At 37.4% G+C, this 18545-nt stretch overlaps 1 protein-coding gene across 17 annotated transcripts in view; it reads right to left on the bottom strand.

Moving 5' to 3' along the window:
* Nucleotides 1-18545, bottom strand: part of REV3L (REV3 like, DNA directed polymerase zeta catalytic subunit) — a 138507-nt gene that overhangs the window by 82680 nt on the left and 37282 nt on the right. For 15 of the 17 annotated variants that reach the window (XR_006740071.1, XM_045573099.1, XM_045573097.1 and 12 more), the window contains 2 exons: nucleotides 7899-8088; nucleotides 116-190 (listed from right to left, as the gene is read on the bottom strand). Coding sequence is in view for 16 of the 17 variants with exons in the window: in XM_045573099.1 (XP_045429055.1) it covers nucleotides 116-190; nucleotides 7899-8088 (265 nt within the window). In the remaining variant the exon portion in view is untranslated. Of the gene's footprint in view, nucleotides 1-115; nucleotides 191-364; nucleotides 597-7898; nucleotides 8089-18545 lie in introns of those variants that run through there. The other 2 variants (XM_045573093.1, XM_045573086.1) reach the window with 2 other exon arrangements.

Here is an 18545-nt window from a genome sequence, read left to right as displayed (position 1 = left end):
AACCCTCTAAATCTGAGACAGAAAAGAAGCAGTTAGGGGCTACCAAACAAGTATTTTTATTATTAAAATACTTAGGTGATAGTTATTCATATTTTTATTTCATTTAACTTTGTACCTTTTCACCATTGCAGGATTGTAAAGATAGATCTTCATAAAGTGTCTTTCCTTCTCATGATAACCATAAAAAGGTCTGAAATAAAAGAAAAAACATATCAAATTATTTTCATTGTTCAGTGATGAAATAATGTAATTTATTGCCCTAATTCGGCTCGGCTGGCCCATTTCAATCTTACTTATATTAAATATTACCTCACCTCCTCCCCAAATCAAACAAAAACTCAAAGACATTTGCAATTAAACGTACTGCAGGTTAACATATACTGAAATCTGGTTACTTCTTTTAAGAAGTTTTCAATCATCATGACTTTTCAAAAGTGGCTCTTTTATCTTTACTGTGACTATGCATGAGAAAACTGAGGACTTTCAGGCACATTCTCATTTCCCATTTTTTTCTGTCAAAAACTAAAGCTCTTCATCTACACGTCCTTTAATTAACAGCATGTATATCACTTTCCTTAATCATCTGTTTATTATTAATTTTGTAAGTTCATTAGGCAGAAACAGTTTACCTATTGTGTATATGTATGCACATACCTATCCTATATAATAAAAGCCTAATATGCAAATCGACCAAATGGTGGGACAACCAGTTGCTATGACATGCACTGACCACCAGGGGGCAGAAGCTCAATGCAGGATCTGCCCTCTGGTGGTCAGTGTGCTCCCACAGGGGGGAGCATCACTCAGCCAGAAGCTAGGATCACTGCTGGTGGACATCCCCTGAGGGGTCCTGGACTACAAGAGGGCGTAGGCCAGGCTGAGACCCTCACCCACATCCCAGTGCATGAAAGTTGTGCACCAGGCCTTCAGTCATATATATGAGACTGAAAAAACCATGGACTTCCTTAGGTCCCTAATTATTTTGGGGCTGGGCTTTTCTTGGGGCATCAGCTGGAATGGGGAAAGGAAAAAACAAAAATCTACATGATAGGCAGAGAACCAAGTCCTCAATGCAAAATTAAATAAGTTGGGCTATCATGTAATATCATTTCAGGAGGACCTAAAACTACACCAGTACATTTGATACATAGACCATTCTTTATTTAATTAGAAATAATATGTGAACAGGCATGAATTTTCAGGCTAAAAAAAGTTTTATATCTGCTTAGAGTTTGTCTATAAATAAGCAGTTGATTAAATATTTAGTTGGGTACACCCAATCACCTTTCACTTTAAAAATACTGCCCGCTTATGATGGACACTAGGTAGAACTTACATTAGGATACTACCTCTCTGTCATATCTCAAAGTGTAGTAGATATTAAATACAGGAGAAATTTGTCAGTGAAGTCATTATTTGGAGTATATTTTAAAACTTTTTTTTTAGAAAGTTGTTTCAAGCTTTAGATCAGATTCATCTGTGTGACCCCTATTAAACAAATTCTATTTTTAAAAAAAATCCAATTATTTACCAAGGTCTGAAAGGTTCTTTATGTAACTCTTACCACTCACTCCAATCTTATATCATACCACCCACTCTTCCTTTTCCCTCTAGCCCTTTTGAATAGTTCAGTCCTTCTAGCTGGATTTACTCTCAAGTAACTCGCCATTCCATTTTCTCTGCCAGAAACACTCTGCTCTAAACTTTGCATGACTTGCTTTCAATCTTCACTCAGGTCTCTGCTTAATTAAACTCACTCCTCAGAAAGGCCTTCTCTAACCATCACTACCTATCCCTTAACAACTTCACCCTTCTTTACTTTTTTTTTTTTTTAAATAACACTTACACTTCCTGTCTAGTTTGCTGCTGTTCATCCCACTTTGTTGCTGTGAAGGAAGGGATGAAAGACACATTACATGAATGACCTCTCTCTCCTGTTGGCAAAATTCAACTCTTTATTCCTCCTGCTATGATATTTTTCATATGTATAAACATAACTGTCTGGAGTCAGATAAATGGAGAGGAGGGATTAAATCTGCATTCCTGTGGTCCATGTTATCTTTGCTTTGTTTTGGTTTTGCTAACAACCTTTAGTTTTTTATATATAGAATCTCATACTTTTAAAAACTGAATGTAAGTTAAGTTTTAAACCTTTAAAATTCTTTATAAATCTGATTGCTTTATATATTGCCCCAAAATATATCCTGAAAACTCTATAAATTCAGTTTTCTGTTTCTTTCCACCAAGAAAGTCTCTGTATAATTTACACTGAAACCCATACCTCCTACTGTAGGCTTTAGTTGATTTTGCCAAAATATCTCAACAGGGAGACTAAAGTAGAAGAAAGCAGAGTTTGAGGGTATCGATAGATATTTTTATGCTTATAAAATTATATTCAATAATCAGTTAGTTCTTTAATATAACAAGAGGCCTGGTGCCCGAATTTGTGTTGGGCTGGGGTCCGTCTGGCCCACTCCGATTGGGCTGGGCCAGCCAGGGGGAGGGATTGTGGGTAGTTGGCCAGCCCCGCCCCTAACTGGGGTGGGGGGGACTAATCTGGAGTTGGGCCAGCCAGGGGGAGGGGCTGTGGGTGGTTGGTTGGCCGGCCCCATCCCATGGTCGAACTCCCGGGTGAGGGGACAATTTGCATATTAGCCTTTTATTATATAGGATGAGAAGGAAAATGAGCACAAATAAGGACAAATCTCAGTTAATTAACTTAGATCAATTTAAAATCTCTTTTTGGGATACTTTCTAGAATCATGGTAGCTAAGTATCAAAACTGAAGCTCTCCTACTTTGGGTACATCATGAGAAGTTAGGGTTTTTTGGAAAAGACAATAATGCTGGGGGAAAAAGAAGGCAATATAAAGAGGAAAATCAAATATGAGATGGATTGACTCCCTAAAAGAAGCAATAGGCCAGAGTCTATAGTAGCTGAGCAGGGCTGCTGAAGACAGGACATTGTGGACATCACTATTAGTACAGTCATCAGGAGTCCAAACTGAGTCAATGGCTCCTAACACACAAGTGGCAAGGAATCTCAGAAATAAGCCTAAGGTCCTGTCATGTTAACCCAGACTCAGGATAATGTAGAGTCTAGGAAGACTGGAATTAAATCTTGCACAACTTTAATTTGGAAGCTGGATACAACTTTGTCTATCTTAAAGAATAGGAAGAATGGAAGGAGTAAAGAAATCACAGAAGCTAGAATGTATGGTAAGGAGAAAAGGGGGTCTAGGTAAGAAAAAGGCCAAAAAAATATTGAAATACAAAAAGAAAGGAAAATGGTAACCATAAATTAGATTGAACAGCTCATCTTTTGTGCCAGGTATCCAGATTTGTAACTCAAAAATATGGCAATGCCTTTAATAAATACGTATAAAAAATATAGAAAGATTAATGATTGATTATTCATTTCATTAGACTGTTTGAAGATTCAACTTTGAAATAAGAGTACGTATAAGAAAGCTTTTAGAAACCAGTAAACATAATGGGCTGAGATTCAGAATAATAGTAATAATCTATTTTAAGTAAGGAAGTCAAAGAAAATTTCTCTGGAGAGGTGAAGTGCTAGAGAAGGATAGAGAACTAAAGGAAAGGAAACTTCATGTAGAAAGGTGGGAAAGAGCTTGGCACATAAGAGAAACTAAAAGACCAATGTTCCGGAACATGGTGAACAAAGTTACAAAGATAGCAGTGATGCTGTTGTAAAACCTGGTTATTATTTAATGGGATGACTAGATACAGGCATGCCATTAAGACAGCTTTGCAAAAAAAGCTGCATTTAACCTTCTCCAAGTCTATTGTCTGCTGATTGATGGGGAAAAAGACTGGATAAAGCAGTTGAGACAAATGCTCAGTAAGATCTAAGTGATATGGGAAAATGCTTGCCTGTCCATCACATCTGGAAACAGGATTAAACAAATGGACTTTAATTTGGCCTGAATGCTGAACCATACTAGGCTACAACATGGAACAAAAACTCTGGACCCTGGTCTTATTTCTGGCTCAGCTAAACTCCCAGCTTCTCCCCTCTTTCAGAACTGGCTTGGGAGAAATGGAACTAGAGAAATGTAACTCTACACCAATATATCTTCTACCATCTCTCATCCTTCCATGGAACTGCTTCTTTCAGTGACACCCCAGAACCTCCACCTTACTCCCACGAGTGACTGGGAAGTTTAAGTCTCTCGTAACAGCAGGAGTCATATCACATAGGTAGTGTTTAGAAGTTTAAATGTTATTCTATGATCAGTATGAAACCACTCAGGATTTTAAATTTAAAAGGATACAATTTATACTGTAAGATGAGTAATTTTACGGTTCTGGACAACAACAAAAGAAGGGAATTCAATTAAAAGGATACTGCGGTGGTTCAGAGGAAAGCCTAGATTAAGGTAGAAGTATACAGATTTATGATCTCCATTTGGATTTCATACAGACATAACAAACTCATATTCCAGTATAAGCTTCAAATCTTTCCTGCCAGTCTGCTCTACCTGCACCTTCTTTTTTTCTTTCTATAAGACAGACTCAAACTTTTGTATCCATCCTTGGTTCCTCTCAAAACCCTCATCCATTTAGAGAGCCAATCTTGTTGAATCAACTCTCAGAATAGATCCAGAAACTGACCACTTCTCACTACTCCCCTGCTATCACCCTAGTGCCCCAGCCACTGTATTTTCTCATCCAGACTAATGACACAGAATCCTAATGCTCTCCCTTCTAGTCCTATTACTCTATGATCTATTCTTAATGCAGTTGCTAAAGTAATCCTTTTAAGCTTAAGCTAAATCATAGCTGCTCAAAGTCATGTAATAGCTCGGAGTAAAAGCCAAAGTCCTTGGAACAGTCTATGGCAGTGTTTCTCATGCAGCAGAATCATCTGAAAGGCTTGTTAAAACACAAATTGCTGGGCCCTACCACCAAAATTTCTGATTCATTAGATCTGTAGTGGAACCCAAGAATGTACTTGGACGAAGTTATCAGACGTGTTAGTCCAAGTCTTTTGAGAAATAGATGCCAAAATGTACAAGAAATTTATTAGGGGAAACACCAGTCAGAGATAATGAAGAGAAACCCAGGAGAGGCTGGGACAGCCTCCAGACTTAGATAAAGCTGATATTGGTGATCACGGAAATCAAAGTACAAAACCATGCTTTGAGAACCATTGGTCAGGAGAAACTAAGATAATGGCATAGGTAAACACCTACACTGCTGCCTCACACAACAATTTCAAAACTACAACTAAAAGACAAAACGGACATGATCAAGAACATAGGAAAGCTGGCTGAGTGGAAATTTTACAACTAGAAGGAAAGAGAAAAGCACACTGAGACTCAGTGGAGCTGTGGAAGGCCGAGTCTGGAGGCACGCATGCGTGGAGAGGCCTGACGGCTGAGTGCACGGCTGGCTTTCTCATGCAGGAGGAAGACGGAAGCTCCTGACTGCACTGAACTCCAGTTCCAGGTGAGACTCTGGGAATACAGACTCATTCGTGGAGAAACTGGATTGTCTGGCAGCAGGTGAAACTTAAGAGCAACTTTCTCTCAGAGGTGCTTGCAGCAATTACTGATGGACACTGAAACCCAGTGGTCTCATAGGGAAGGGCTGATGGGAAGCCAAGGCTGTGTGCTCTGCCCTGAGACTCTGACCCATCCAAGCTGAGCACAGAGGCTTTTGCAATTTTGCAAGTCTTGTTTTATAAGGGTGTCTCCAGCACAGAAGTTCTCCCAGTATAGACACAACTGATCCTCACAGCCAATTTGCCTGGAGGTCAATTCCTCCCAGAGATAGAACAACAATCAAGGCTTAACAACAACAAGACTGTGCACATAGTTCGCAAAGGGATACACCAAGAGTGTCTACCTCAGTTATCTGGGAGGCTGAGCCACTGGGCTCTATAGGATACCTAGTACACAAAGCTACTCTACCAACTCAAGGAAGCAGTGAAAATGCGGAGACAAAGAAACAGATCACAAATGAAAGAAATGGGGGAAAGCAAACTACTGGATATAGAGTTCAAAACCACGGTTATAAGGTTTTTCAAGAATTTCCTAAAACAGGCCGATAAATTTAATGAGACCCTCCCCTCAAGGATATGAAAAAAGACCAACTAGAAATTAAATACACACTAAAAAATATTACACAGAGATTTAACAGCAGACTAGAGGGCCACAAGAATCAAGTCAAAAATGTGAAATACAAATAAGCAAAAAACACCCAAATGGAAAAGCAAAAAGAAAAAAAGAATCCAACAATTTGAAGACACTGTAAAGGAGCCTCTGGGACAACCTCAGGCATACCAACATCTGAATTATGGGGGTGCCAGATAAAAAAGAGCAAGATACTGAAAACCTATTTGAAGAAAATAATGACAGAAAACTTCCCCCACCTGGTGAAAGAAATAGACTTACAAGTCCAGGAAGTACACAGAACCCCCCAAACAAAATGAATCCAAAGAGAACCACACCAAGATACATTCCAAGAGAAAAAGACAAAGAGAATATTAAAAGCTGCAAGAGAAAAAACAGTTAATTACCTACAAGGGAGCACCCATATGATTGTCAGCTGATTTCTGAAACTATGCAGGCCTGAAGGGAGTGGCAAGAAATATTCAAAGTGATGAACAGCAAGAACCTATAACTAAGATAACTCTACCCAGCAAAGCTATCATTCAGAATTGAAGGTCAGATAAAGAGTTTCACAGACAAGAAAAAGCTAAAGGAGTTTATCACCACCAAACCAGGATTACATGAAATGCTTAAGGGTATTCTTTAAGAGAGGAAGAAGAAAAAGGTAAAGGTAAAAACTATGAACAACAAATACATATCTTATAACAAGTGAATCTAAAAATCAAGTGAATAAAAAAAATCTGATGAACAGAATAAACTGGTGAATATAATAGAATCAGGGGCATAGAAAGGGAGTGGAATGACAATTCTCGGGGGGAAAGAGGTATAAGGGGTGCAGAAAGAGACTGAACAAAAAATCATACACCTATGATGAGGACAGTGGGGGGTGGGGTAAGGGCAGAGGGTGGGAACCAGATGGAGGGGGGAAAAAGAGGAATAATTGTAATAATCTGAATAATAAAGATTTATTAAATTAAAAAGAGAGAAACTTTGGTCAACATGATTTCATCCTTTCATATCTCCCTAACCTACTAGATCTACTTTCTACCTCCAATCCACACACCTGCCTCCAGGCTGTTTGTACTTCCTCACTTTTGAGTCTTTGCTCAAACGTCAAATTGCTTCCCTTTATTAAGACCTTCCCTTTATTGCCCTATATAAAATTGCCATCAGTGCACCTTCCCACCCCACACTACTGATTATTCTTATCCTGTTCTTCATCTTTTGTTCTAGAGTACTAATTATCATATAATAAATAAATAAATTTATTTCATGACATAACTATTGGTCATTTTCTATTCTGATTACTAGAATGTAACATTCATGGGGCAGAAATCGTTGTTTTATTCACCAATATATCCCAAACTAGAGGCCTGGTGCATGAAATTCATGCACAGGGATGTTGGGGTCCCTCAGCCTACATCCCGTGCCCTGGCCACTTTGGGTGCCACCATCTTTGTAATGAAATGATGGTTAATTTGCATATTACTCTTTTATTGGATAGGATGCCTAGAGCAGTTCCTGGTACACAGAGTTAATATCTGTAGAATGAATTACATGAACTTATACAGTTTGAGAAAGAGAAATGAAAAAGGTTAAAACAAAAATCACTGTTAACCATTCTATATTGTATTGCTCCAGTTTCATTAGATTAGAAAAGAAAAATGAAGAGTACATTTTAATTGGTTAGTTTTCTTTTAATGAGAATGGCAATAGAAATACAGATAAATAAAAAATTTAAAAGATGATATCATATACTTACATTCCTGATACTAATGACACTTTGAACACGTGCTGAGTAGTGGAAGATGGAGTGCCTAAAGCCACATTAAGTGCTCTGTCGATACTGAATGCCATCTGAGAAAGATAGCTTTCTGGCTGCTGTCCATAACCATCGTATGGCACATAGAGGTAAGGAAAGATGCCATGTAGATGAAGACATGTCTTCTGACCTAAAATGTAACACATTATAAAGTTTAGTCTTAGATGCATTTAAAAATTTCAACAGTACAAGGCTCAAAATCATGTCATTTAAATGTTCTATGACAACAGATTATCTAAGGTAAGGGTTGAAGAAAACTAACCCATAATTAAAGTCACCTGTAATTAACTATATTTTACAACAGAAGATTTAGGAGCATATTATAAATATAAGCAGTTTAGTATGATTTAAGCAGTTTTGGTGGAAATATGTTTGAATATTTCACCCTCACAATCTAACTAGTTTTATATACTTCTCTGAATCACCCTATAATACGACTTGCACAGTGTTATGAAGCTTATAAAAATTCACAGAACGTCAACTAAATAGATCAACGAATGTCTACCTTGGCATAACTGTTTTCAAATAAGAGACTCCCGTAAGATTGAGACAGCTGTAAATTTAAGGAGAAGGGAAAAATAGTTTCAGTGTGTGGAATTTTGCTGCCGAAGGGTATGGGGGTGTGGGGCGCATGAGAAGGGAATGGGAGGAGGGGAGAAGGAAGACAAAAAAAACAAACAAAAGAAACTCTATAGATCAGTTGTCTGTAATGGTCTTCTGGATTTCTAAATTGCATATTTGATGGAATGGGACACAAGTAGACACAATGAGAGGAAAAAGAAATAAGTACACACACTTCCCAGAGAGACATTGTATCAGGCAAGGGGTAAATGGTGCTGATTTGCCACCAGAAAGTCCAGCACAGTCATGATAAAGAAAGTAATATGAGTAAGAACCCGCAAAACAAGTGCCAAAGAAACAGTAATATATCTGTGACAAGGTTAAGTAACAACAGCAACAATAAAATGCACACACACCACTACTCTCATGAATCTGGCAGAACTGTCTGGAAGTAGTTCCTGTCCCCTGAGCATTGTCCCTAGTTCCCTTTGCATCCATGCTATTTGTCTAATTTCACATAAGAGGAGAGCAGCAGTGATGGAAGAACACATCCATTTTTCTCATGCTGTCACTCACTATCCCTGACTCTCCTACCAACACAATCTCATGCTTCTTACCCAACCCCTATGCTACTGTTTCACTGGGCTTTTTCTTTTGGTGGGAAAGGAACTATTTGTATGATTACTAGTTTCTAAATATAATTTAGAATGATTTATATAAAATGTATAGAAAATTGTTCTATGTTCTGTTGATAATTGTATTTATACTTTTTATGTCTTATTCTGAAGGTACATTATAATAGAATTAATAAATCTGGAAATTATTACATAAAGTAGAGCAAAATTGGAAAGATAAGTCACATAATGGAATAAGATCAATATCCTTCTGAGTGTAGTACTCTGATTTGAACTATCAACTTTCCACACTTTTGAAGGAATTACAAGCGGTTAGACCAATTTAAGTTTCTATTTTTAGCTTCAGTTATGCTACTTAGGAGCAAGGTAATAAAATATTTTAAATTAAAAGCCAATTCAGCTAGTTTTATTTCTATATATGACATAGTACTATTTCCTAACTATTGAAATTTTTAAATTCTTTTTAAAAAAACATGTTTTTATTGATTTCAAAGAGGAAGGGACAGATAGAAATACCAATAATGACAGAATCATTTATCTGCTGTCTTTTGTATGGCCCACACTAGGGATCAATCTAGCAACCTGGACATATGTCTTGACTGGGACTCAAACTGCAACCTCCTGGTTCATAGATCAATGCTCACCCACTGAGCACACTGGCCAAGCTTTTAATTCTTTGAATAGAAAAAAAAATTAAGTTATAGCGAGTCTTAAGAAAAAATAATTAATTGGTTTACTGATGATATACTTGAATACTTTATAAACATCTCATGAAAAAAACATTATAACCACTACCCTTCTGGATATAAACCACAATTTGGTTAAAACGGGCATGGTAAAACATGGGATAAGAAAGGTGGAGATTCAGAGAAGTATTCCCTTTTACGTTGACAAATCTAAGATCAGTGATTACTGAATTACTAATATAGCAGTATATTTATAAGAAATATTGTAAGTTCCTAAAATATAAATTTTACAATCCATATATTTTTAATAGAAATCTGGGTAAATTTATGAGACCCAATCATAAAATATGATTTTTACTAATGACTTCTTTATAAGAAGGGTGTTCACAAAGTTCACATATTGCTTTTTCTTTTTCCCCCATTCTTGTCATCCTTTTTTTCTTTAAACTTCACAGATTTAAAAAAATATTTTCACATCTCCTGTGAAGAAGGCACCAGAGGAATGATTTTTCTATTTATAGTCTTTGGAACTACAATAATTGTATATGACTGGAAGGGGAGGGGGGAGTGTAGAAATGATTTATTCATCAGGCACCGGACTAAGTGCTTTAAATATACTTATTTCTAAAATTTAGAATAACTTTGCAAATATCATAAAGTTTAACTTTCCTAAAGTCACAGAGATATTAATACCGTGTCTCCCCGAAAATAAGACATCCTCCAAAAATAAGACCTACTTACAGGTTTCCTTCTGAATGAAATATAAGGCATTCCCCCGAAAATAAGGCCCCCCTAGGCTCTGTCTCAGAATGCTATTGCTAAACATGAGAGATTTGGTCCACTGATTCTGAAAGAAATGGAGTCACAAGAAATTCACTGGGAAATTCAGGAATTGGATTGTTATGATGATGTTCCAGATGATGATGATATGATTGTCATTGAAAAAATGAGTAAATTCTTGATACTGTAGGAGTCACAGTTTGTCTGGTTTGTGTTGACAACTACCGTACTACTGTACCGTATACAGGTAATAAAATTCCTTTATTTTCATTTAACAATAAATGTGTACCATATTCTTCTTAATGGAAAAATAAGACGTCCCCTGAAAATAAGACCTTATCGCATCTTTGGGAACAAAAATTAATATAAGACACTGTCTTATTTTCGGGGAAACAGGGTAGAATCAGGATTTAAAAACAGATCAATGCTCTTTCCATGTAACTATGTTGGTGCAAGTTAATGTTGGGTTCCTTAATCCTTAATTTCTCAGTTCTTATTTTGTCCTGAAAATACCTGTTTCCTTATCTGACTCTCCCAAATTCTTTGGGAGCTGGCACTGTGTTTGGATGATCATAATATTCCCAGGACCCAGCACAAACACACAGTAAGTGTTAAATAAAAATATTCTATAGAATAAAAGGATAATATGCAAATAGACCAAACGGCAGAACCAACCAAAGTGTAATATGCTAATGATATGCTAAGGCTGCTCAACCACTGCTATGATGTGCACTGACCACGAGGGGGCAGATGCTCCGACCCGTAGGTTAGCTTGCTGCTGGGGTCTGAGCGAGATTGGATGGCACACTCTGGGTCCTCCCACTGTCCCTCCCTGGCCTGATTGTGCACCAGTGGGGTCCCTCAACCTGGCCTGCACCTTCTCGCAATCCAGGACCTCTCAGGGGATGTCAGAGAACCAGTTTCAGTCTGATCCTGCAGGCCACTCCCCTTTGGGAGGGCACCAGTCGCAGGGCTCATGGCTGGCAAGCACTGCTGCAACAGCGTGATCCTCTCCCGATCCGGACTGACTTGGCGCAAGCCCGTGGCAGGCACAGTGGGGCCAGGATAAGCAGGAGTGGCAGGTAGGAGCTGCAGGTGGCATTGGGCTGTGGGTTTTGGCCCAATCCCTGCAAGCCACCCAGAGGGACCCCATCCATGCACAAATTTGTGCACCAGCCCCCTAGTCTATACTACTAAATGGGTAATACGCTAATTAGACCGGACATCCTTCCAAACAAAGCTACAGTGGCAGAGGCCCAGGCAGGGTAGTTAGGGGGCTATCAGGCCAGCAGAGGGGGAGCAGTTAGGGGCCATCAGGCAGGCGAGCAGTTGGGAGCCAGCAGTCCTGGATTCTTAGAGTGATGTCCCAGATTGGAGAGGATGCAGGCTGGGCTGAGGGACACACAACCTCCCCCACCCTGTGCATGAATTTCCTGCACCGGGCTTCTAGTATGCTTATCAAATTTCTAATTTATGTCATTTTCACATAGGTACATATACAGAAATAATGAATTATTAAAGAGAATATTGGTAAAATTTATATATATAAAAGCATAAGCGACCAAACGACCAAACAACCAACCGACCAGTCGCCATGATGTGCACTGACCACCAGGCGGCAGATGCTCAACAAAGAAGCTGCCCCCTAGTGGTCAGTGTGCTCCCACAGTCAACTTCCTATGGCCCCTCCCTCCGGCCACCCAACTTCCCTCGGCCCCTCCCCCTGACTAACCTCCAGCAGCCCTGATCTCTGGCCAGGCTGAGGGACTCCCCCCCTGCACAAATTCATGCACCAGGCCTCTAGTGTTTCATAAACAGAAAGACTAATATATACCATTACTCCAATTCTAGGGTCTGCAAAAATTTTACTTTATAGACCATACTATCTCTGATACGACTACTTAATTCTGCTGTAGTCTAAAAGCAGCCGTAGGCAAAACTTAAGTGAATGGGCATGGCTGTGTTCCAATAAAATTTCATTTACAAAAACAATGGGAGGGATTTGGTCCGTGGATAGTAGTTTCCCAATCCCTGTTCTAACTAACTAGAATTCGTCATGCAGAATGGAAAGGTTTACTGTCTTCTTTTTTAGTAACCACAATAAAAATCATGCTGGCCTAAGAATATCTCAAAAGATTTAATAAGAAATGTTTACTTTATAATTTGCTAACCCTATTTCCCAAATCTCAAACTCGATATACACAAATTTTTCAATAAAACTCTACAGAGCTATCACACACAAAAAATCTTGGTATGTGAACAGGAAAATTTATGTTTATAGAATTTTTCAGATTTCTTTCCGATAATATCTTTTCTAAAAGTTTTCTATCACAGTCATTAACTCATCTGCTTCCTTCCGGTCTTCCTTTGCTTCTTTCTAAATTTTCATCCCATCTTTCTTTTCCCACACCATAAAACTACAAAACGAACCAAACAAAACTCAAAGTCACAATTAGAAGGCAAGTATTATATCACCTATTCTCATTTTTAAAAGTCTTAAGAATATACTAAGTTAGTCTTAGAAATTACATTTTCAGAATTTATCCTAAGCAAAATATTAAAAATAGACCTGATGATTTACATATTATGACGCTAAGATAGTATTACTAACAACAGTGAAAAAATAATAAAGACAATATAAATTTCCAAAAAATAGATTAAGTAATTATGGTATATTGATATCATAGAATAAATTCATACCAAATTCTGCTTGCTGCCTGTTTTTGCAAATAAAGTTTTATTGGTATACATCATACCCATTTAGAATGGTTTGGGCTGCTTCTGCTACAGGCTCTACTCAGAGTTGACCTAAAATATATACTATGTAGACCTTTACAGAAAAAGTTTGCCAACCTCAGCAAAAGGTGGTGTGGAAATATATTTTCTAGCATGAAGCAATGTTTATGCTATATTTATTTCAGGTGACATTCAGGTTTATTTCAATTATAAAACTACATATAAATTAATCACCATTAATTTAATGAGTAAATTTTTTCCTTTTTGCATGTAATAAAAATGAGCAGATAAACAACTACAGTATTGGGTAATTCTACATCCAGAAGCATCTAAGATTGCAAGACACTGTAACTACATCTCATTCTTGAAGGACTAGCTCACCTGCTAATTCAAGGACCAGCTCACTTGAATAATTCAACTATATATGTTTATACACAGTGGAATCACATCATATATACATTTTGACTGAGAGCAATGGGGAGAAAAACAGAGGAAGAGACCAAATGAATAAATATAACATCACAATTAAATGGTGCCAGTGGGTCCAGTCAATAAATTTATTTAGTGACATGTGGCACAGTTTATAAATCTACTGTTCTTTAGTTAGTCTCAGTTACTTTGTGCCTCTAACGATGGAAACATCTCCTGTTGAGAAAGGCAACTAAGTGTGATTCTATTATTTAAAAGACACAGTTCATAGTTATCATGAACGCAGCTCTAACTGTGGGCCAACTATTTAAACTAGACTCAACTGAGGAAACAGTGATTAGTATCTATATCTGAGGTAAACTAAGTTGTTGGACTTGTAGAAAGATAGTATGGAAGATTTCATACCATTTAAGATACTGTGAAGGTTATTTCTGCCTTGAGGTTTTAATCTCATATCTTTACTTCAGAACCTAATCTTTCCATATTAAACAACAGTAAAATAAATAGCAAAATACAACATACAAACTATTTTGTAATGAATATGTCAAGAAACTGATGAAATGACATGCCCAAAGTTCATATGTAATTGTTTACAATTATTATTTTTTAAAAATCAATAATTACCTTGACATTAATAGTGACTGAAAACCTCAATTTGGGTACTGCTCTATGACCCACACACCATGGTGTATCATATTTTTCGAAAAAGCCCAGCCTTTAAAAATTAAACTGCAAGCAGTGGTTTCAAGCCAGAATCTTAAAACAAGAACAACAACAAAACACACACACACACACACACACGCAAAAAAACAATACACACACAAAAAAACAAAACAAAAAAAACCCAATGTGTACCTTTCAGACTAAATGCCATAAAAATAATCTGTGTTTATTAACCTTTGCTAGAAAAACTAAAATTATGGTTTGTAAAATAAATATTGATTTTAGTTTCAGACATTTTATCAAGAATGGTCATGACATTAATCTTTGTTATATTTTAATTGAAAGGTAACCAATACAAGGTATCAAAGTAAAACTAATAACCAGATTACAATGTGAAAATTCACCTCAGACTATTTTAAGCCTTAAATTAATAGCCAATCAAGATAAATTTATTGTCTAGTTAAATTTGTATATAAATGTCAGCATTTTCTTTCGAAGATACATATATAATGTTATAGGTAATAAGGTTAAGCAAATCTAGTAAATTGTTCAACCACACTTTCTGGTAGATGAACACTAAAAGACCTTAAAATTTTACCTATCCACAAAAAGGTAAAAAAGTCAAACTACCAAATAAGAGAAACTTCTGGGAAATCATATTTGTATCTAGAATAAATAACTTTTATAACTCAGTAATAAAAAGACAAAAAACTCAATTTTAAAACAAAAGGTAGACATTTCTCCAAGAAGACACAAATGGCCAATATGTATGTGAAAGGATGCTCAATTGCAGTAGCTATCTGTGAAATGCAAAAAAAAAAAAAGAAAAAAAAAAAGAAAGAAATACCATTTCACACCCACTCTGATGGCTATAATAATAAAGTCAGATAATAATAAATGTAGAGAAATTGGAGACTTCATACACTGCTGGTGGGAATGTTAAATGGTGTACCTGCTTCCTCAAAGGTTAAACATAGTTATATATGACCAACCATTCTATTCCCAGAAGCCAGTCACAAAAGATCATATATTGTATGATTCTGTTTATCTGAAATGTCCCAAATAAGTAAGTTTATAGGAATAGAAAGGTTATTAGTGGTTGGAAGGGCTGATGGTGTTGGATGGAATGGGTAGTAATTGCTATTGAATGACATTTCTTTTTAGAGTGTTAAAAAATGTTCTAAAATCTATTGTAGTGATGGTTACACAACTCTCTATGAATATACTAAAAATTACTGAATTATATACTTTAAATACATAAATTATATGGTATGTGATCTACATCTGAGTAAAGCTGTTCTATAATTTTTTTAACCTATATATACTTACTGTATTCTTTGGAGGTCTCTAATAGAAGACCTAATTTTGACTATAGCCAGTGGAGTCAATGTATTCATCAAAATGAATTATTACATTTGCATCATAAAAATAAATTATGAATTGAGAGAAATACAAACACAACCCACTAAAACCATTGATACATCTTTATTTATATTTAATAGATGCACTAAATATTTTTAAACCTTGAATCACACATTAAGATATTTTGTCACCTGGAACCTCCCTGGTCATAGGGCTGACTGGCAGTCATTTCTGTTTTCTCCACCCTGTTGATTCCCTAAGACCTCGCCTCATCCAATTTACAACCCCACCCAAGCTGTGTGCAGTGGCTTTTGCTTATGAATGGCCAGTCCTTACTCATGCTAAAATCTCTCAAACAAGCTGCAGCTCAGGCAGGGAGCCCCAAACCTATCAATAAAAGGTCCAAGACCTGGCACCAGCACCAACCTGTCTTGCTTCATAGCTGGGCCTCATCTGGGCACTTTCAAACTGGATACAAAGAGAAGGAATCTGCAGATCTCTCTGTATCTCCTGCTGAATGGCCCCAGGTAATGGCTGACTTTGCATCTTCCTAGAGACCCAAGAGCCAATGTACCAAATGGTCAGTGTCAGACCACACCAGAATACAAGTCCATAAGTGACACACGCAAGGGGCAGACTCAGTGAGCACCAAAGCTCCACTGAAGCAATTCCTGCTCCATAGGGCTGTCTCCTGCACAGCAGCTCTCCCACTATAGTCGCAGCTGATCCTCACAGCCAGTTGGCTTGGAGGTCAATTCCTCCCAGTGACACCAATGGCAAGCAAGTATAAACTACAATTAAGACTGTGCTCAGAGCCCATAAAGGGGTGCACCTAGAATTCCCAATTCAGGTGACTGGGGAGGTTGAGCCACTGGGCCCTATAGAACACCTACTACACAAGGCCACTCTACCAACTCAAGGAGACATAGCAGCTCTACCTAATACATAGAAACAAACACAGGGAAGCAGCCAAAATGCAGAGAAAAAGAAACATGTTACAAATGAAAGAAATAGAAGAAAAACTACTGGATATAGAGTTCAAAACAACAATTATAAGGTTACTCAAGAATCTTCTATTAAAAAAATCTTCTAGAAACCTCCAAAAAAATGGAAAAATACCGGTCAGAAACTAAGCATACACTGAGTGAAATAAAGAATAATATACAGGGACTCAACAGAATAGAGGATTCTGAGAATCAAATAAATGATTTGAAATATGAGGAAGCAAAAAACACCTAACCAGAAGAGCAAAAAGAAGTAAGAATCCAAAAATATGAAGATAGTGTAAGGAGCCTCTAGGACAACTTCAAACATACCAACATTCACATTATGGGGGTGCCAGAAGGAGAGAGAGAGCAAGATATATGAAGAAATAATGACAGAAAACTTCCTCTACCTTCTGAAAGAAAAGACTTACAAGTCCAGGAAGCACAGAGAGTCCCAAACAAGAGGTACCCAAAGAGGACCGCACCAAGACACACCATAATTAAAATGCCAAAAGACATAGAATCGTAAAAGCAGCAAGCAGTTAGTTACCTACAATGAATACCCATATGACTGTCAGCTGATTTTTCAACAGAAAATATGCAGGCCAGAAGGGAGTGGCAAGAAATATTCAAAGTGATGAAGAGCAAGGACTTACAACCAATATTACTCTACCCAGCAAAGCTATCATTCAGAATTGAAGGTCAGATAAAGAGCTTCTCAAAAAAGAAAAAGCTAAAGGAGTTCATTGCCACCAAACCAGTATTATATGAAGTGTTGAGGGTTAATATATATCATTATATATATTGTAAACTGGTACCTTCCTTAGAGAGAAAGGGAGAAGGAGAGACAGAAACGTCAATGCTGAGAGGGAATCATTGATTGGCTGCCTCCTGTATGCCCCGTATTGGCGATAGAGCCTGCAACCCAGGCATGTGCCCTTGACTGGAATCGAACCTGAGGCCCTTCAGTCCACAGGCTAACGTGCTATCCACTGAGCCAAATTGACTGTGGCACTGAGAGGTATTCTTTAAGAAGAGGAAGAAGATGATGATCAAAAATATAAACAGCAAAATTGGCATCAAATACATTCCTAGCAACAATTGAATCTAAAAATCAAAATAAACAAAGAAATCTAATGAACAGAATAAACTGGTGAATAGAATAGAATCAGAAGCATGGAAATGGAACAGACTGATGATTCTCAGAGGGAAGGGGTGGGTGGGAAGAGATTAAGTAAAGATCTTACATGAATATATGCATTACCTATGGACACAGACAACAGGATGGCAAAGGCCTGGGGCAGAGCAGGAACAGGGTGGAGGGGGGCAAGCGGGGGAAAAAGAGAGACATCTGTAATAATCTTAATAATAAAGATTTAAAAAAAGATATTTTGTCAAATTAGAGATATTTCAGTGATCATTACCAAAAAAATAAAGAAGTTAAGAAAGAACCATCAATGAAAAAAGATTTTTTTAGACAATTAAAACTAAATGACAATGATCTTAAACTAATACACTGTATTGAATATTTACTCTGCCAAAAGATAGATGCAGCACAGGCTCCTTTTACCCCTCCTTTTCCTTCCCCAAAATATCCTACAACTTTTATACATAAACTAGAGGCCTCATGCACAAAATTGATGCAAGAGTAGGATATCCTTCCCCCAGCTGCCAGCACCAACTTCCCTCTGATACCCAGGACCCAGGCTTCCCTTGAGACCCAGCTTTGTCCAGAAAGTGGTCCAGAAG

The sequence above is a fragment of the Pipistrellus kuhlii genome, unplaced genomic scaffold (genome assembly GCF_014108245.1).
Source record: "Pipistrellus kuhlii isolate mPipKuh1 unplaced genomic scaffold, mPipKuh1.p scaffold_m20_p_5, whole genome shotgun sequence".
Taxonomy (NCBI): Eukaryota; Metazoa; Chordata; class Mammalia; order Chiroptera; family Vespertilionidae; genus Pipistrellus; species Pipistrellus kuhlii.
The sequence above is the reverse complement of the archived record's forward strand: the minus strand, read 5'-3'. Positions and strand labels throughout refer to the sequence as shown.